Below are 20625 nucleotides of genomic sequence, written 5' to 3'. Positions count from 1 at the left end.
GGAAGATACAAGGAAAGCTGTAGTTCAGTTGGAGCTTAAAAATGTAAAGGTGTAAAAGGAAAAACAATACAATATTCTGTTAAAAATAAAATAAGGGCTAGAGAGGCAGCTCAGTGTGTACTATGCTAGACTTGCAAACGTAAGGACCCAACTTCAGTACACAGAGTCCTCATGAAGACAAAACAAAAGCTGGGCGTGATGATATGCACTTGGACACCAGCACTGGTGAGTCAGAAACAGGTAAAGCCTTGGAATTTATTGCCTACCTACCCTGGCCTACTTGGTGAGCTCCAAGCCAGGGTAAGACCCTACCTCAAAAACACAATGGTAGGAGCTGGAGAGGTGACTCAGAGGTCAAGTGCATTTACTACTGTTCTTGCAGAGGACCTGAGTTTGGTTCCTAGCATCCATATCAGGCTGGTCACAAATGCCTTTAACTGTAGTCCAGAAGATCTGATACCCTCTTGTGACCTCCATAGGCACCAGGGCTTATGTACATATCCACACAAACACACATAATTAAAAATAGAATAAATCTTTAAAAGCACACACAAAAGTAGATGGCACTTGAAGAAGGACCCCTAAGATTGACTTCTAGTTTCCATGTGTACCTGTGTACATACACCCATACACACTGGTGCACCTATACACACACAGTCACATGCAAACAAAGTGACAGATAACAAAAATGCTTTAATTAAAATTAAATTTATACAAGCTGTTTATAAACGCTGTTTAGAAAAATGGCAGTTAAACATTTTTATCATATTTCATGGCTAAGAAGATGTGCAAGGAAAAAACAGGTATACTAAATGTAAATGAAGTATATCTCCCTCAAACTAACGAAAGTATCCATTACAGCTGCAGGATATTGCTTCCTAAGTATATTTATTGTCATCTCAATTTATTCTACACCAGATGATATTTCAAACTTACCAGTTTCTGGATCATTTCTTGTGTTAATATTTAGTATTAGTTGATGCCAGTAAGATAAATACTCAGTGAGAATCTTTATCTTGGCATGACTGTTCTTTTCATTCATGTCAATCACCTAAACACTAAGGGGGAAGAAATTGGAAACATTCACAGTAAAATCCAGTATTTCTGAGTGCTGCAAGGTGGAGTGGCTAACGAAGATGTGGTTACTCTATCAAATTTCGAGTTGTCTCAGATTTCACATTCTACATGAATTATGATAACTGCATACAACTTTTTAAAACTTTGTGGGAATGTTAAATTCCACAAATTTATAAAAAATGTGGTTATTTTGTATTTTACATTTATGTGTGTGTGTGTGTGTGTGTGTGTGTGTGTGTGTGTGTGTGTAGGTCAGAGAACAACTTGTGGGAATGAGGTCTCTCATTCCACCATGCTGGATCCAGGGATTTAAATCAAGTCATCAGATTTGATGAGTGCCTTTACCAGCTAACCCATCTTCTAGCCTACAGGTTTGATTCTTTTTTTTTTTTTTTGGTTTTTCGAGAAAGGGTTTCTCTGTGTAGCTTTGCGCCTTTTCTGGAACTCACTTGGTAGCCCAGGCTGGCCTCGAACTCACAGAGATCCGCCAGCCTCTGCCTCCCGAGTGCTGGGATTAAAGGCGTGCGCCACCACCGCCCGGCCAGGTTTGATTCTTAAATGGGGTTAATTTTTTGGTGCTTTTCTAAAAAATAAAACAAAACAAAATCCCTGCAATTTAAATGAGATGCTGTAACACAATACTTGTTCTTAAGAGTTCCAGAAACTGCAGTGTGTATCAAGAATAAAGATTAATAATGGTTGTGCTACTCAGAAGTCACTTGTCAAAATTTTGATGTATTTTTCCAAATATTATTGATATTATAGTTTGAATATGAAATGTTCCTTCATATAATCATGATATGGATGGAATTTTCAGGATTTAGTTAGTGGGGATCTGTTCAAACATTTAATACTATTATAGTATGAGGAGAAAGGATGAGCATGTACTGTGAACTTGTATTTCTGGAGAGGTAGGTAAGGATTTAAGAACTTTGGACAAGCTCAAGAATTCAGTGGACAGTAGAAACCAACTGGAGTATTGAGAGTGACAGGATTGCATTTCAGTTCTAGGAACACAAGTTAGGTAACAATAAGAATAAAGTTGAGCACTAAAGGCCTGATCTAGGAAAATGACAGTTGAGGTTGAAATCAGATTTTAAAGTCAGGGACTTTATTTTACATTTATTTATGTGTGTGTGTGTGTGGTGTGTGTGTGTGTGTGTGTGTGTGTGTGTGTGTGGTGTGTGTGTGTTTGTGCGTGCTTCAGCACTAAGCTACTTTAAAGAGGAGGAAATGGTGAAGTCACATATGCTATGGCAGTGCCAGGACTTGAGTTGGATTTTGTTAAAAGCCCATGCTTATAGCACTGGACTAGAGGCTTATTGAATTATTTAAAATGTTATACACGTTGTTAGTACAATGCACTGTCACATGTCATTCCCTAAATTTCTCTTGCCTTTGTCACAAAGAACTCAAAATTGCACAGATTACATGTTGATCCACTTTGTATTGATGGCACAAATGACAGATATATATCTTATACAACTGTCAGAATGGACCCACAAGTCTACTAGTTTTGCATTGTCATTTATTTGCTGGGGTAGGTAAGCAGAGTGGTGTTTTACTATTAATTTTAAGCAGCTGTTACATCCAGTTTTTTTCATTTAACATCAATTAGATCATTTTGAAAATTCCCATTTGCTTGACTTTGTCAATGTCAACTGGGAAATGTGGCTAAATTTAAATTAAAGTGATAAATTCAAGTGGAAAAATGCTTTTGTTTGTTTATGTGTTCTGGTGTTCTGCCTGCATATATATATGTCTGTGCACCACATTCATGCAGTGTCCAAAGAGGGCAGAAGAGGGCGTTGGATCCCTTGGGATAAGAATAACAGGTGGTTGTGAGCCACCATGTGAATGCTGGGAATCAAACCCAGATCCTCTGGAAGATCAGTCCATGTTCTTAACTGCTGAGCCATCTCTCCAGCCCCCACAAAATGATTTGACAAACTTCGTAAAGTGACTTTTAAAATATTAATTTGGCTCACTTTTTAAATACATTTTAAAATACTGATTTCTAGGGAAATAATCTACATTATCGGTTAGGTCCATGGATCTTTATAGAGTATTAGTTTTAAGAAAGACATGTTTAAAAAATTACTATTCTTTAAATTTTTAAAGATGTATTTATTTTTAAATTACTTCCTTTGTGTGGATGTATTGCCTGCATGTATATCTGTGTACCATGTGTATGCCAATGTCCCAGAGGCCAGAAGAGGACATCAGATCCCTTGGTGGCTGTAAGCTACTATGTGGGTGCTGAGAATTGAACCTGGATATTCTGGAAGAATAGTCAATGTTCTTTAACTGCTGAGCCATTTCTCTGTCCCCAAGAATTGCTACTTAAACAGAGGGAGATTTTTATAAATGAAAGTGTATATAAAAGTTTTCTTCTGTTTTCATACTAGAATTTTCTTAAATAGGTTTCTCAGATTTTTTTCAATAGTATTTTTAGACAAAAGGTTTTATGAAGACTAAGTCTGATAAAACATAACTTATTTCCTCTTTCAAATTCATGTTGCACATAAAAATACTGCAATAGCATATGTTCACATGTACGTGCTTGTGGTGTTGGTGAGGGTGGGTGATCAGTTGAGTTCACTAAAGAATCTTTATTCATATGAACTAATACTTTGTGAAACTCATTCTGGAAAATACGCATTTGTGTTTGCAAATTTTGTGACATAAGGTTATAACATATACATATGAGAACAATGCTTACTTGACTATTTTCCTAATATTTGAATTTTATTTGCCATGAATGAACACAAACATCAGCTGAGGAAAGCCAGACTACACAAAATCACCCTGGGAATTCCGAGTTGCCAGGATCGTTGGAAGAATCAAATGATTGCTTTGGGAACCTAAAAAGGTAATTAGTAGAAATGTTGATTATACATATCCTGATCTTGAGTATAAGGAAAAGAATGTGTTTATACAACAATGTAGGTTATAAACTTTTCAAATTAAGCATCAATTGTATAAGCAAAAGAATTATATTCATAAAATAATTATGTTTCTAAAATTTCTAATTATTTTTAACCTTAACATAGACCCATAGTGATATCTTATTTTACTACTCACATTAGTTTGTGAGTTTGAAAGAAAATATACAGCTCAGTATGATTCTTCTTATTTTTTTTGCGGGGGGTTGTTTGTTTGTTTTAATAAGAGGTTGGGTCACGCTATGATGCTCAGGCTGCCCCTGAACTCCTAGGCTCAAGCAATCCTCTGCTTCATCCAGGGAAAAAGTTACAATGATACAAGCCACCCATCTGGCTTTTAGGTTAACTTTAACCATTTTCAAAGTTATATTTGTGTTTATATAACATCAAAGTAAACATCATGTATGAATATGTAGGTCAAATTTTAACATGACTTTCAAATCTATTATTCTCTTTTAAGTCCATTTCTTTGGAAAGATGGTGATGATGATGATGATGATACAACTATCAATAGACAGCAGGCCAAACAGGTATGATATTAACATTTTTACTTAATGTAGCATTGCAACATAATACTAATTTGAGCTACAGGTTAAATATCTGCTTTTATTTATAATGCCATAAATATATTGTTGTAATATCAGTAGTATCACTGGTGGTTCAATTTTTGTTTCTACTTTTGTGAAGAAATAATATGCCCAAATAAGTGGGATGAAAATTTTATATACAACAGCTTTTTAGACCGTAGCTGCAGAGTTTTCTCTCTGGGTCCTATCAAGCCCCGGCAGTCCGACAGCCCACTTATAAAATAAACACACAGATGCTTATATTATTTAAACTGTTTGGCCTAATGGCTCAGGCTTCTATCTATCTAGTTCTTACATCTTAAATTAATCCATTTTTATAAATCTAAACCTTGCCACATGGCTCGTGATTTACTGGCATCTTCACATGCCGCTTGTCATGGCGGCAGCTGGCAGTGTCTCCTTCCGCCTTCCTGTTCTCTCAATTCTAATCTCTGTTAGTCCCACCTATACTTCCTGCCTGGCTACTGGCCAATCAGTGTTAATGACCAATCAGCAACACATTTGACATACAGACCATCCCACAGCATTAGACCATTTTCTTAAATGCTTTCACTGTTTTTAAGGTACTCTGACCTTTAATTGTTGGTGGTTGTTTGTTTTTTTTTTTTTAAGATAATTTATAATTGAATATGCTGATAGATGTATTTCATTAACTCAACTCTTTAGAACAGATTTTTTTGAGTGCATTGAAAGGGTTCTCAGTTATTGGCAGTGTGGCTTTAGATCAGCTATTTAATGTGGTGGCTAGCAACAATCTAAAAGAGCTAATAAACAATATTTACTTCACCAGTTTATTCTGAAGGAGTGAAGACATGGAGAGTATTTTGTAAATATCTGTAGCATGAATTAGGATGTTATTAAGATGCTAGCAATACTAGATTTAGTAATAGCCAACTATGAGTATCTGTTCCCAGGCACTATTCTAAGCACTTTACACATATGTTTCATTTGATTTCCTTTCCCCTGCAAACAACAACAAAACCTTAGGTAGATATGATTATACATATTGATTGCTGACTTAATGGATTGAAATATGCCTAGGAGTTAGTAAGGCACATTTTTGAATGTGTCTGTGATAGTGTTTCCAGAGAGATAAGTGGTGAAGATCCTAAGTAGAGACACCACGCTCCAGCATGCTGGGTCCTGTACAGAATACAAGGAGAGGATGGAGGAAGTCCACTTGGTAGATGTTCTTGTTCTGTTGCCTGTCCACTATGAAGTAAATAGTTCACTGGGCCACATAGTCATGCTGCTGTCTGTCTGCCTCATCACAGAAACATCAGTAATAGAGAGATCCAGCTATGGACTGAGACCACTAAAACTAAAGCTGAAATAAATCTTTCCTTCCTGCAGTGATTGTCAAATACAGGTATTTTCAGTGGCTGAGCAGTTCTCTTCTATTAACTTAACTCAATGGAACTCTTATCTCGGCCATTAGCCCCCAAGAAACACATTTCAAAGCAAACTGAATCTGCTCGATAACCATCTCCAGCCCTCTATATTTTCAGTTTCTTGCTTTTGGACCCTCTCATTCAAAGTGCTATGATTACCAAATCTTGCTCTTGGTGGAGTCCTGTCCTTCTAGAGTAGAGCAGAGTTGACATTTCTATGCTGTCTAAGTATAGTGCTCTGTAATATAAAGTGTGCATCTGACTTTGCTTCAGTGTGACCTCCTGGCCACACTATGGGTTAGAGTTCCTATCTCCACACTTGCATGTAAATTGTAGGATTCTGGGATCTTAGGCTGTACATATAAATTATCTGCCTTCCTTTTGTGATATTTAGAAGGCTGTATGGAGAAAAATCTAATTTCTGTTATGTAGAAACTTTAAATAAGCTGCAGAATGAACAAAACAATATGAATAAGACTTGATTTATTTAAAAGTAGTAACTAGTATATTAGAGAATTCAAAACCTAGCAGAATTTAAAACAATTCAAGTTCTATAAAAGTAATGAGAGAAACATCAACATGGCAATACTTGAGTTACCTTATTAAGAACAGGTAAAAATATGAAAATGAAGAAAATTGAGGCAAGAGCAGCAGGTTAAGTCACTTGACACCAAGCTTTATGACACCAGCCAGTTGATGGAAGGAGAGAACTGTAGCTAGAGTTTTCCTACCTTGCCCACAGTCAGGACAAATCTTTGTCACCCGCCAGTCCCACAGCCGCTCAGACCCAACCAAGTAAACACAGAGACTTATATTGCTTACAAACTGTGTGGCCGTGGCAGGCTTCTTGCCAACTGTTCTTATAGCTTAAATTAATCCATTTCCATAAATCTATACCTTGCCACGTGGCTCGTGGCTTACCGGCATCTTCATATGCTGCTTGTCCTGGCGGCAGCTGGCAGTGACTCCTTCTGCCTTCCTGTTCTTTCTTTTCTCCTCTCTGTTAGTCCCACCAATACTTCCTGCCTAGCCACTGGCCAATCAGTGTTTTATTTATTGACCAATCAGAGCAACACATTTGCCATACAGAACATCCCACAGCAGAGAACTGAGTCCTGCAAGTTGTCCTGTGAACCTCCATAGGCAGATACCATACACAAAACCAAGTATATAAATACAAATGAAGGAGGAAAGGAAAGGAGGGAAAGGAAAGACAAGACATTGAGGAAATAAAACACAGAGGAGGTTGAGCTTGTAAGAATAATATACAAAACAGTATGCTAACATTTTGAAAATGTGATAGACTCATCAATTTTCTTGGCAAGTATAAGTTTCAAAATTGACAGGGTGAAAAAAATCAGTAGCCATCTTAAAAACTTTAAGAAGCTATTATATTGAGCGACTAAAATCAGAAATCTTGCAAAAAATCACATTTAGAAAGATAATGACTTTTTAAAGCCCTTTTCTGTACTGTCTTCATAAAATGTCCAAGTCATAGTGAAATGGAGAGACAAGAACATGAGAAATAATGTATAGCTACAAATGTAGAATTGGGAGTGCATTGCTATGTAATAAAAAGGCATTGCTGGTGTGCTTTAGCAGACACTGTGGACAAAATAGAAGTAAGTTTCACACTGCGGTTGTGTCCCTCTCATGATTGCTTACAGGTGGGTGACAAGGAGTACACCCCCCTACCTGATCTTATTGACTTTCCTTCATTGCCTTCTCAGCGAGTTTCTTCAAGGTTAATTGATTCCTCTTTGTTAAAAATTGAGAGTAAGTATTTGTAACATCGTAAGTATGGATAATTCTGCGTGAGGCAACTTAACTATGTTAACAAGGATTTATTGTTTATGGCCAAAAAGTTTCCATTTATGAATGTTTTTTAAGTTATGGAGGTGGGGAATGGGAATGGTTATACAACATTGTAAGTAACTCAATGCCACTTAACTGTATATTGAAAATAGTTAATGGCAAATTCTGTTATATATATTCTACTATAAATTATATATTATAAATTATATTAGTTCTATGTTGATTACAGTGTATATTTAGTCACGGGCCCAAAGTAAATTTACCAAAAGTAAGGAAGTAACAAATAGAAGGATAACTTAACCTGACTACCTAGTTTCACACATCTATGTAAATGCAGAAGAAATAGACTATTTTATAAATCCAAGCAAATCAAAAATGTCTCCTCCAGATTCTCCATAGTGGTAAGAACAGAAAGAAAAATATCCGTTTTGAATATATGTTATTCTGTTTATACACTTTCAGGTTTTTAACGCTTGTCTTTTGGGATATGAGCCATCTTTTAGCTTTTCAGAATTGATGAGTATGGGTTATAATCTCTCTAGGAGAGAAGATTATTGAACAAATGAAACAAGTAAAGGAAGAAAGAAAATATCTGGAAAATATTAGAGAAGAACTAATTAAAAAAGTTGAAAAACTATTTGAACAAAATAAATCGAAACGATATCATGGTAAAGTTTATTGCACAGATTTTATACCTATAAAGAAAACTAACCCTAAATTCTACAGAATTGACACTTTCAGTATAAATAATAGTTATAATTAATATTTATTTCACTTGTTACAGTTTAAGTAATACATAATTGCAGTATATTAATATAGAAAACAATTGTTATTTGACTTTCATACAATAAATGCTTTGCATAAGGCTTTGTAAATTAAAACTCAAATATTTTTGCTATCGAAACTCATTTTAAATGAATTCTTTCACTCATTTACTAAGTAAGTATTTAAGTGTTTAGCATATTTAGACACTGTCGTAAGGGCTGAGGAGATACTAATAGTTATGCACAATCAGGGAAAATAACCAAGTTAAGACTAACTGACACATTGTGTTTAGTGCTATTGTAGAGGAATTTCACAATTGTATGTATAGAAATGTAAAGGAAGAACACTAGCCTGGGGGGAAGAAACCAAGAAAGCCTTCCAGGAGGAGCTGATGCTCTAGGACCCAAGCATGCGTCCTGGCCCCATGCCTTCTCCCATGCTTTTCCCCGTCATCAAATGATCCTTCTCCCATTAACTTCTACTCAGCTTACTGGGTTGTTTCACTACTCTAGGAGCTATCTTTGAGTCTTGGAACTGCCCTAGCTGCTTAATTTGGGGATCTATGTGCCTTGCTGCTTTGCTAATATGAATGAATGAGGGAACTTGCGGGGGGGGGGGGGGGGGGGGGGGCTTGCATTTTCTTGTAATAGAACCAGAAGCAATATGATTAGAGCTAGTAGGAATGAAGGGAAATGTGAGCCAGGGTGAAGAAAGTGTTAGATAATAGTTCGAGAAATGATAATGATTGAGAGGCCTTCATTTTGGGTTGCATTTGAGGATTATGAAGAAAAAGCCATATGTTGAATTAATTTATTTTAGAATTCTTGATTTATAGCAAAATACTAACAGTTTCAATCCTAAAAGTGACTGAACACCATAGACCACTTCATAATCTATGAAGAATGTGCTTAAGAATATTCAATTGTTACCTTGAAGTAGTAACTCAGCCCTGAGTAATATTGAAAGAGTCAAATTAACACTGGGGCCTAGATTCTAACACTAAATCAGTCTTTTTTTTTTTTTAATGGTTTTTTGAGACAGAGTTTCTCTGTTGTTTTGGTGCCTGTCCTGGATCTCACTCTGTAGACCAGGTTGGCCTCGAACTCACAGAGATCCACCTGGCTCTCCCTCCCAAGTGCTGGGATTAAAGGCGTGCACCGCCGCCGCCACCACCCTCCTAAATGGAAATTTAGTCACTTTTTACTTCAAAAGTAATGTGTACACACACACACACACACACACACACACACACACACACACACACACATACACTAAGATATTTAGTGATCCTGCTATGTGCCAAGTATATTAACTTAAGTACTAAGGATGCAGCAGTGAACAGAATAGACCTGGGCTTAGCCCTGCTATAAGGAACGTGCTTCCAAATGGTAGAGGACTGATAATAAAGAAGACAGTATCAGCTTTTTAGTGATCAGAATTTTAAAACTAATTTAAAAGAGCACAGTTGGACTGGAGAGATGACGTAGCAGTAAGAGAAGTGGCTGTTCTAGATGATCCAGGTTCAGTTCTCAACAACCATACAACAGCTATCAGTCACCTGTCATTCCAGTTCCAGGGGATCCAGTACCACCTGTCATTCCAGTTCCAGGGGATCCAGTACCACCTTCCTGGCTTCTAGGGGCACTGCACACACATGGTGCCCAGACAGGCATGTAGGCACACAGACACACACGGGTACACGTACAGGCACGGTCGAGAATGATGCAGCATGGGGCTTTAGCTAAGGTTCCCAGGAAAGCATTCTGAACAGACATACCCAAATCAAATTAATGAGGCAGGCATTGTAAAGAAGCATCAGTCTGGATAAGAGGAACAGGAAATATTCAGGTGAAGAGATCAGGATAGCCTTGTGGTAGTCAGGCTTGAAAAAAAGCCAGTGTAGCTGGAGCATGCTAAGTCAAGTGGAATGTAGACAAAAAAGAAAAAAATCGGAAAACCCAAATCAAAGAGATTGGGTTTTATTCTACGTAAGGTTAGAAGCACTTGGAGAATTTTAAGCTAAAAACATTTTAGGACCAAGTATGGTGGCACATACCTTTAATCCCAGCACTTGGAAGGCAGAGGCAGGCCGATCTCTGAGTTCAAGTTCAGCCTGGTCTACACAGTGAGTTCTAGGACAGCCAGGGCTACACAGAGAATCCCCATCTCAAAAAACAAAACCCAACAACAACAAAATAAAGCCTTGTAGTAAAGCTGCCATGTGCTTAAGCCCTAGCACTGTAAAAAAATACATTTTGAAAAATGAAGACGATAATCACATTGTGTGGAGTATGGTTTACAGGAATAGGGGGTAGCTCAGACCAGAGTGCAGCTTTACAAAGATGCCAGTGCTGCCAGCAACTGTAGTGACAGATGAAGCGGTAGAAGATGGGGGCGGGGGGACTGTAGGCAGTGGCACAAGAAGAAGCTGCTGAGATCGGGTAGCAGACTTGGAGAGAGAGCCAAGTTCTGAGGTGAAGTTTCATGCAGCTATGGAACTGTTGTCAAACCACTGTAATGTAGAGGTTTTCAGTTCTGTGATCATCTAAAAGAAATAAACACAAGGGTGGCACACCACTATACAGACTTTATATTAGACTCCCCTTAGTACTGAAATAATTGACTTTTCTCAACAAGGGCCTCAGGCTTGAGGAACTGCCTGTGTTGGTGACTTTTTTCATGCTGTGACAGAATAGCTGACAGAGCAACCTACAAGAGAAGAAGGATTCGTTTTGACTCATGTTTAAGAAAGCCAGAAGGCATGTGGAGGGACCGAGAGATGGTTGTTGGTCCAGGCAGGAAGCAGAGAGGTGGATGCTGGTGGATGCTGGCTTTCTCCCCCCACCCTTTCTTTTTGTACAGTTGGGATCCCAACCTATGGTGTGTACCACCCACATTCAAGATGGGTCTTCCATCCTCAATTGATCCTCTCTGGACACCTTCAAAGATACACAGAGAAGTTTGTCATAGGTGATTCCAAACCCAGTCATGTTGATGATGAGGGTTAACTATGACACTACCTATAGAATGTGAGGGAAATGTGTGGAGTAACTTTGATAAATGATAAATATGGGTTAGCTGATTCCATAGAACAAAGCAATATGGTGGCTGAATCAATGAAACAGCCTTACAATTTATATCTTTCAAAAATAAAGTAAATATATGTTGACTGTATGGTATTTTTAATTTTAAAAAATATTTATTTTTATTTATGTGCATGCACAAACAACTGTGTGAACATATGTGGACACCCACAGAAACTAGAAGATGGCATCAGATCTCCAGGAGCTAGTTAAAGTGATTATAGTTTCCTGAAGTGGGTGCAAGGTGCTGAACATAGGTCCTCTGAAAGAGCAGCCCATCTTAACAGCTGAGCCTTCTCTATGGCCTTGATACTTTTTAATAAGACTTTTCAGAAACTATGCTTAAAGAAAAACATGGCTATGGTTCATAGATGTATCTTTATTTTAGTATATTTCTAAGTATCTTAGTTACTTTACTATTGCCGGAAAGAGATACCATGACCAAGGCAACTTATAGAATAAAGCATTTAATTGAGGGCTTACAGTTTCAGAGGTTAGTCCATGATATCGTGGCAGGGAGCATGGCAGCAGGCAGGCAGATATGGTACTGGAGCAGTACCTGAGAGCTTGTATTTGATCCACAAACAGGAGGCAGAGAGAGAAAGAGACTGAGCCTGGCATGGACTTCTGAAACCTCAAAGTCCACCCCCAATAATACACTTCCTCCAACAAAGTCACACCCTTGTCAAAGAGTTCTGCCAACCTCAGACCAAGCATTCAAATATATGAGCCTATAGGGACCATTCTCATTCAAACCACCACGAACATTCCCTAGCCTTCATTAGGCTTGTAGCCATATCATAATACAAAATGAACTTAATCCAACTTTAAAAGTATCTGTAGTCTTTCACAGTATCAACACTATTTAAAAGTCCAGTCTCTTCTGAGAATCAAGGCAATCTTCTAAGTGTAACTGCCTGTAAAATCAAAAAGCAAATTACATACTTTTAACATACAATGGCACAGAATATGCATTACCATCCCAAAAGGAAGGAAAGGGGACATAATGAGAAAATACTGGACTAAAGAAAGACTTAAGTCTGTCAGGACAAACTCCAGATCCTATATCTCTGTCTGATGTCAAAAAGCTTACCTGGCTCATAGAATCTCCCACTCCTTCCAGCTTCGCTGATGGTAACAAACTTCTATCTCTTGGGCTGTTTCAACTCCTTGTTTGCAGCTTGCAGCAGATATCCCATGAATGTGTCATCTCCAACAGCTTGGGTTCCATTGCAATACAAGGTTCACTTTCATAGCTTCACACAAGCCTCTCTAGGCATCCATGCAGTGACTCCTCTGCCACATACCTGGCCTCAGCTTTCCTTAACCATGGAGAAAAGATTCCACAACCCTTTATTCCTGTATCCTTAACACTAAAACCAGAACCATGTGGATGAAGCTGCCATGTTCTTGCATAGGCCAGAACCTGGTTCCTTCCTTAACTACATCTGCATAAGCTTTCACTTGTAGTTTTTAGTTGGAGGAAATCCTTTGGGTGGTTGTTTTAACTTCAGCACAAAGGCTGTGCCTTAATCTACTGCTACTTCAGCCAGCAATTGTGACTCTGAAGTTACTGGCCTACTTCTCTGGCAGTGGCCTAGCCACTCAGGCCTCAGCCTCACAGGAATTCTGTTCCCACATGCACAGGCTCTGCCTCTGCCCCTAAAGGTAGCTTCAACTAAATCCCTATCGATCTACTTATAAGTAAGACTCAAGATTCAAAGAACGGGGTGAAAACCTGCTAGCTCAGAGAGCTTGAGTAACAACTAGCTGGCCTCCCCTTGCTGGCATCTCCCAAAGAGAGCATTCTTCTACTCTGCCAAACAAAAAAAAGCCACACCACTCCAAATCCCTCCCTCCTCCTTCCAGTGTATGTCTCTGTCTCTCCCAGATGCCTCTGATGCTCTATGGTTACTTTCTCAACTAGTTGCTAACTCAGGCTCCTGGTCCAAGGTTAATTTTATTTAATTAATGCAAATGGAGTTCACAGTGTTATATATCGCCCAACACTTTCTTTCACAGGTTACAGAATTAGCTGAAGGCACTCCTCCCTTTTTTCATTTAGTATCCATTTAGCATCAGGCCTTTCTTTAAACTTCTCATTTCCTTGAGCACAGGACTTGGCTCCAGCATTACATCCCCTGTGCTCCTTTTCTCCTGAAACATACATTTGTATTTTTGCCCCACTTGCTCTTTTGCCTTGTCGACATGGATGAATGGTCACTAATAGCCATGTGACATGTCAATACTATGTTGTCTTGAAATTTCTGCTGCCAGTGATGTTAGTCTAAAACTCTTCACTTTAACCTCAGGGAGATTCTTAGGAGAAAGGCAAAAAGCAGCCACTTTCTTTGCCAAAATATTACAATAATTGTCTCTAAAACCTCTTGATTTGGCCCTCCATAGTCCACATTGCTCTTATCACTACTGTCCTCCAAATTCCTACTAGGATGGCCCACTAAACCCTGCTTATAGCATTTAACCACTTCCCTAATCCAAAGCCCCAAAGTCAACATTCCACCAACAAGCAACATGCTAAGGCCTGGCACAGCAATACCCTAATCCGTAGTACCAGCTTCTGTCTTAGTTATTTTTATATTCCTGTAAAGAGACAACAAGACCAAAGCAACTTTTAACAAAAAGCATCCATCCATACAGCTCAGAGGGCTAGTCTGTGATCCTCATGGCAGAAAGCATAGCAGCAAGCAGACAGGCGTGGCACTGGGGCAGTAGCCGAGAGCTCACATCTGATACACAAGCAGGAGGCAGAGAGACTGAGCCTGGAATGGGCTTTCAAAACTTTAAATTCCACTTCCCTCACCCCCAGTGGTACATCTCCAGATAAGGCCACACCTCCCAGTCCTTCTCAAAGAATTTTACTAACTTCAGACCAAGCATTCAAATATAGGAGCCTATGGGACCATTATTATTCAAATCAATGCACTAAGTATGCTATTATCTAACAAACATTTTTCTCAGCTTTAGGTATTTATAAGTCTATAAGAGCTGAAATAAAGTCGAGAAGGAAAATGTTTTAAATTGGCATTTTTTTTTTAACTCTAGGATCCTTTCTACCTTAAAACTTTAATCCTGTAACATAGTGGTTCTCAACCTTCCTAATCTTTGACCTTTAATATAGTTCCTTATGTTGTTGTGACCCCTCAACCATAAAATTACTTTTGTTGCTACTGTAATTTTGCTACCATTATGAATCATAATTAAATATGTTTTCCGATCATCTTAGGTGACCCCGTGAAAGGGTCATTCAACCTACAGGTTGAGAACCACTGCTTTAACAGTATCCACCTATAACTTTTGTAGTTTGTTTTGTTTGTAGCCTGTGATAGCTGGAAGAAAAAATACTTTGACACCAAGAAAGTCACAGCATCATTGGAGGAAGTTTTAACAAAACTTCGAGAAGATTTGGAACTTTACTATAAAAAACTCCTGATGCAGCTTGAAGCCAGGGAAATCAAAATGAGACCAAGGAATCTGGCAAACATCTCAGATTCTAAGGTACTATAAACTGTGCACCCTTCCTCTAGAAAAGTCCTATGCAGGAAACATTCTTTATACTTGTATTACTGTATTTAGGATTCTTTGAGTTACTTGTAGCAAAACTTGCTTGGACAGTAAAAAACAAAGTCCCTGGCCTGCTATCACAGGAGAGGTGCTGAGGAGGCAACAGTCAGAAGATACTGTCTCTTAGGGCTGTGGTGCTGTTGGTATTTCCTCCCTGTCTGGATTGTTGGCTTCAGAAGACAGCTTTTTTCTAATAACAGCAGTAGAGTTGCCAGTGGCTTATAGGATCATATGTTCTTAAAATAGGAGAGAAACCTGGTCCAGAGTGGTTGGGTGTTCTGAAAGAGGGTCACTGCAAGATGTAATTTAGGCTCTCTGTGGCAGCAGGGAGGAACAGTTTCTATGAACTAAACCTCCAACAGCCGAGCAAAGGCTTATTTATTGTTACATAAAAGTTGTTCTTTGGGTAAACAAGTTCCTCACACCAAAGCCCCTGATGTATACGTTTTCTGAAGGAAAGCATCACACCCCTGCCACTTTAGTTCTTATTGTGTACTGATTGCACCCAGTAATTCAAGACCTCTAGGTGTGCCAGCACGGTCCTGTGACAAGAGTTATGCAAAAGCAGCTTCAGAAAAAACAGCTCTATAGCTAACAGAAAACAATCACTGTTTTCCATAATGATTTCTTAAAGGCCAAAGTACTTCTAGAAAATAACTAGTCATTCTCATATTTACTCTAGATACAGTGAAAAACAACTGTTTCATTGTAATGTTAATTAATCCTAGATACAACGATTCTACTAGATTTCCTACTACACAGAATCATGAAATATAAAAATCTTTCCTTTAGCCTAGTTGAGGGTTAACTAGGCAAAATGCTGAATCAGTAACAATTGCCAAGGAATGCTCTGGCTGCCTTAGGCTTTACAAAGAAATAAATAACAGATAAACAAAGGTAAAGTGTGATGGTTTTTAGTGGTGCTCTTACCCTGCAAGGAAAAGTCATAAAACAAGACAGAATCCACTAACAAGAGTTTTATTAAGACAAGGAGAAAGGGATAGAGGTGATCAGGCCTGCCCATGTGTGTGAAGAAGGGGGGCAGGGGAACATGGGGCCTGCCTTTTTAAGAGCCAGCTCACACCTGCACACACGGGCCCATGTGGCTACTCCACATATGCGCATAGATCACTTGCTCATGCCTCTCAATTATGTGACCATGCAGCCATGGGGCATGGGTTAGTAGGACGTATGAATAGGACTTAGGAAATGACCAAGTGTCCCACCATGGAATGCACGACCATGGGGGCGTGTTTGGAATTTTTATCAAGCTGCTAATAAAGCTCACTGTAGTCCTGTGGGGAAAGGGAGTTACAGCACCCACAAAACTCAAAATTACTGATATTCTAAAGAATTTTTTAAATTATATGAAATTTTGATCAACTCATTTATTTTGTTGAGATAGTCTTGAATCTGACATCGCCATCAAGAGTATCCTTTATTGTATAATTCTACCACATAATTAAATAGGCAAAAATAAACCCAGGAGTCATTTAACATTTTTTGTTAGATTCACCTCATATATTCAAAAGATTTAAAGATATTTTAATTATGAAAATGACTCCACTTTAGACATAATGAAATAGAGAATGTTTACTACTTTAGATAACTTTAATATAAAACCCAGATAGGCTAAAATAATTACTTGCTGTTGTTGTACCCATTTCTCAAAACCCCCAGAGACCACCAAGGGGCCAGTTTCTGATGCAAGCACATAAGGGTCCTTTTATTCAGATTCAACCTGAGCCACTGCAGGGCAGATGGAAGGAAATGTAGGGGTGGCCACGAGCCCAGGTGTAGAGAGTTTTTATAGGGAAAAACCACAAGCTGGGAACTGGCAACTTGGGATTGGGTAGAAGGAATATTGGGGCAAGGTGATTTTTTTAAACTATTAGTCTAGAACTTTGGGTGCAAAACCACATTTGACACCATTGGGTTGGACTTTTGGCAGGGAACCACAACACACTGAATAGGGTTTTCTGGACTGCTCAGCAGGATTATCTAGATATTTTCAAGGGCCATAAACCGCAGACAGAATGTCTGCAGGAGGATTCTGCTCTGTATCCATTAGAGTTGTCATAGCACATTCCTGAGGTCCTTCCTGGAACTGAGTACAGCAGGTAGTCTGAGATGGTGGCCCTTTCCCTAAGATGGAGCCCGTAAAGTCAAGTCTAGACCTTCACAACCATATTAGTCAATACTATTTTAGCATAGTTAATATGTTTACTATTTTAGTGGTTCAACATGAGACTTTCACAAAGAAAGTTTAAAATTCTTTTTTGTTGTTGTTTGTTTTCCGTATTTTGAGACGGGGTTTCTCTGTAGCCCTGGTTGTTCTAGAACTCACTCTGTAGACCAGGCTGGCCTTGAATGCAAAGATATGCCTGCCTCTGCCTCTGAAGTGCTGAGATTAAAGGCAGATGCCACCACTGTCCTGCATGGAAGTATAAATTTCTTAAATAACTTCTTTAGTAAAGAGAACTGTACTGCATAAGTTTTTCAGGAAAAAAAAATATTTTTATTTTTAGTATATTTTCTTACATGAGTTAAATTATTACATATTTTTAAATAATCCTAATCTGATTCAGATAAAAAAATACTGTGCTGAATTCTAAGTGTTTGCTAATATATTCATAAGTTAATAGTGTTAATGATGTTACATTGATGGTTAGTTTTACAAATATCAATTTTGTTTCCTGAAACGGGATCTTACCCAGCTTGGCCTCAAACTTGATATCCTCCTGCCTCAGCCACCTGAATACTGATATTATAAATATGCACCATGATGCCAGGCTCAGTTTTTAAAAATGAGTAATGACTAGAGGTAGAACAGGAGAGACAGTCATCCCTAAAGCACAAGAATCAACAGAAAGGAAGGTTCCAAAACAGTAAGTTTGCTTTCTGAAATGGATTGTTTTCCTGATCACTTCATAGTTTATGTTCATAAGGCCATTTATTCTAAATACTCAAATATTATACTAAATAAATGATTTTTGTCTCACACAGAATTATCTTATAATCCAGATCACTGAAGTACAGCATGCAATTGACCAACTTAAGAGAAAATTGGACACTGATAAAATGAAACTCATATTAGAAGTTAAGGTAATCTAAGTTTCTCTTAATCAGATTATAACATTCATCTTGAAATAAAATAGTTTAGTATTTTAACCTTGAATGTCAATATCATAAGGGTAGCTGGGACTGACTCTTTTTAAATTAGTACCTTAACAGTAAAGAACATGAATGAAAAAAATGTGGGAAGAAAATTAAACATTATAAAAAAGATGCATGTTATATCAAGGCCAAAGAAAAATTAAGTAAAATTTTACTAAAAGTAATTAAAAGTTAAAGGACCATGTGAGTCAGTACAGTATGAACAGAATAACATTAAACATGGTTTTTCTACATTTTCATACATTCATACATCTGACAAACCTCCACATAAGCCCCTAACTTGATTTGTTTCCCTTTCTTGGGTAATTATTTCATTGTTGTTATTTTCATACATATGAAGTGTGACTCTTCTGCTAGGTACTGAGTCTCCTTGGGAGCAGAGACTGCATTAATATAAGCTTTATTTCTCGGTAGGAGCTTTTCTATACTGAATATCTACTAGATGACTTGGAGCATGCTTAGCTTTTATAAGGTGATATATAGTTGTATCATAGGAATACATAGGAACTATATCATAGGAATCTCTAGAGCATGGATGCCTTTGTTGTGGTTTCTATCTCTGTGTGGACATGCTGTATTATTGCAACCTGGGGGTTCTTGCAGCCCATTGTGCATGATAGACAAGCACATCCCCACAGAACTACAACCCTATCCCTAGAAATTAAAAAACTCTTGTTGAGTTGAACAGAAAACAAAAGAAGACTGTATATTCTTTCATTAAAGCATATATACATAAAACAGTAAAGACTGGCCACAGAAATTCTCCATTCACTCTTTTTCCAGGATAGCTGCATGGCACAGAATAATTATTTTCCAGAATTAGCACTGACCAATAGAACTTTCTAGAATGAAGATATTTATAACTCACCATTGAATATGGTTGCCACTACTACCTAAGGATATTAAGCACTTCAAATATAGCTTGTATGATGAAGGACCTAAATTTTGAATTTTATTTACCTTTAGTTAATTTAAATTTACTACTATCTACTACACTGGACAGTGCAGTTCCAGATGCATTTCACTTCCCTCAAGGCTTTCTCAGCAATAGGATGTTTAAGACTTAAGAGGAAAAGAACAAAGGATAACTTCAATAATATGAGTTAAATATTAAATAGTGTGCAATAAAAAGTTTGTCCAGTGAAGGAAACAATATATGTTCAGTATATGGAGAGGAAGCCAAAGTCGAGACTTATACACCCGAGGATAGTGGGGATGCAGAAAGGAGTATATCCTACCTTAGTTATGACTTCCAACGCTTTCTTCTGGAAAGCATGCACATTAGATTCCACCTTCTGTATAGATTTTAACTTTATTCTTGTGACTTATGGCTCAAACCTAAATGGTAATTTAGTTTTAAAGACAAGAAGTTTTCAGCTTAAGGACTGGAAGAAAAAAAGTCCTGTATTTAACCATAGTGCCTAGAGGATATATAACCAATAATAAGTATTTATTGATTTCTGAATGAAGCACCTAAAACATTCCCACCAATACTATTGAGAAATAAGAGGCAGAAAATCAAGCCTGAGTGTGTTGCAACCATATTTACTCAAGGTAGTGGAGCATAAGTAGTACTTCTAAAAGTTTAATGGTTTATCTTAACAGGAGAATTTGTTTAAAAATGCAGCATTTGACTGCATAAACCCAGGGAAGCCTGAGATTCATTATTCTTAGTAAATTCATAGGCGGTGCTAATGCTCTTGGTCCATACATAGTATGTGGAATACAGGTGGCTGTTCCAACCTTGTAGTTTTACACTCTGAGCAAAGTACTTAGCCTTTGGTTGGCCTTGTTTCCTTAATTATGAAATGAAGAAAATCAAAGGTTTAAGATATTCGAAGCATTCTGGGCACAAGTGTATCCTAACTATCTATTCATTCCCTAAAGAGTCTTGTATGCAGGATCCTATTATCACTTGTTTAACTTGTTACACATTGAGATTGTGAAGCCAAAGTAAAAAGTAAAGTTCCTTTTATTCTATATTTTGAGACATTTCAACCGTTGTTTATATACTCACAACGGACATTATCTCATGCACATCTGGCTGGATAAGAATGCCTATTAACCAAGATGTATAACATGAATTTACTGCAGTAATATAGTAAGAGTGAAGGCATGAAAGGTAAATGAGAGCAGTTCCCACCATGACATCCTCTGGAATGCTGAGGTGAAGTTCATTTCTAAAAGGCACCTCTCTCTGCAG

The 20625-nt window shown here is 37.8% G+C and overlaps 1 protein-coding gene and 1 long non-coding RNA gene across 9 annotated transcripts in view; one reads left to right on the top strand and one right to left on the bottom strand.

Annotated features, from left to right (window-relative positions):
• The window catches only part of Spata1 (spermatogenesis associated 1), a 37154-nt gene that overhangs the window by 9374 nt on the left and 7155 nt on the right, over positions 1-20625 (top strand). For 5 of the 7 annotated variants that reach the window (XM_037207183.1, XM_037207184.1, XM_037207185.1 and 2 more), the window contains 6 exons: positions 3856-3949; positions 4483-4552; positions 7668-7776; positions 8358-8483; positions 15001-15179; positions 18252-18350. In XM_037207183.1, the coding sequence (XP_037063078.1) occupies positions 3856-3949; positions 4483-4552; positions 7668-7776; positions 8358-8483; positions 15001-15179; positions 18252-18350 (677 nt within the window). The remainder of the gene's footprint in view (positions 1-3855; positions 3950-4482; positions 4553-7667; positions 7777-8357; positions 8484-15000; positions 15180-18251; positions 18351-20625) is intronic. The other 2 variants (XM_037207182.1, XM_037207186.1) reach the window with 2 other exon arrangements.
• On the bottom strand, positions 12146-20624 carry LOC119088235. 2 transcript variants are annotated; one of them, XR_005091865.1, is made up of 4 exons: positions 20566-20624; positions 19661-19760; positions 12757-14264; positions 12146-12580 (listed from the first exon to the last, which is right to left on the bottom strand). It is a non-coding gene; the product is annotated as an uncharacterized LOC119088235 (long non-coding RNA). The 2 variants fall into 2 exon arrangements; XR_005091864.1 differs by having other exon boundaries at positions 19661-20608.

Source organism: Peromyscus leucopus, chromosome 6 (genome assembly GCF_004664715.2).
Source record: "Peromyscus leucopus breed LL Stock chromosome 6, UCI_PerLeu_2.1, whole genome shotgun sequence".
NCBI classification, from domain to species: Eukaryota; Metazoa; Chordata; class Mammalia; order Rodentia; family Cricetidae; genus Peromyscus; species Peromyscus leucopus.
The sequence above is the reverse complement of the archived record's forward strand: the minus strand, read 5'-3'. Positions and strand labels throughout refer to the sequence as shown.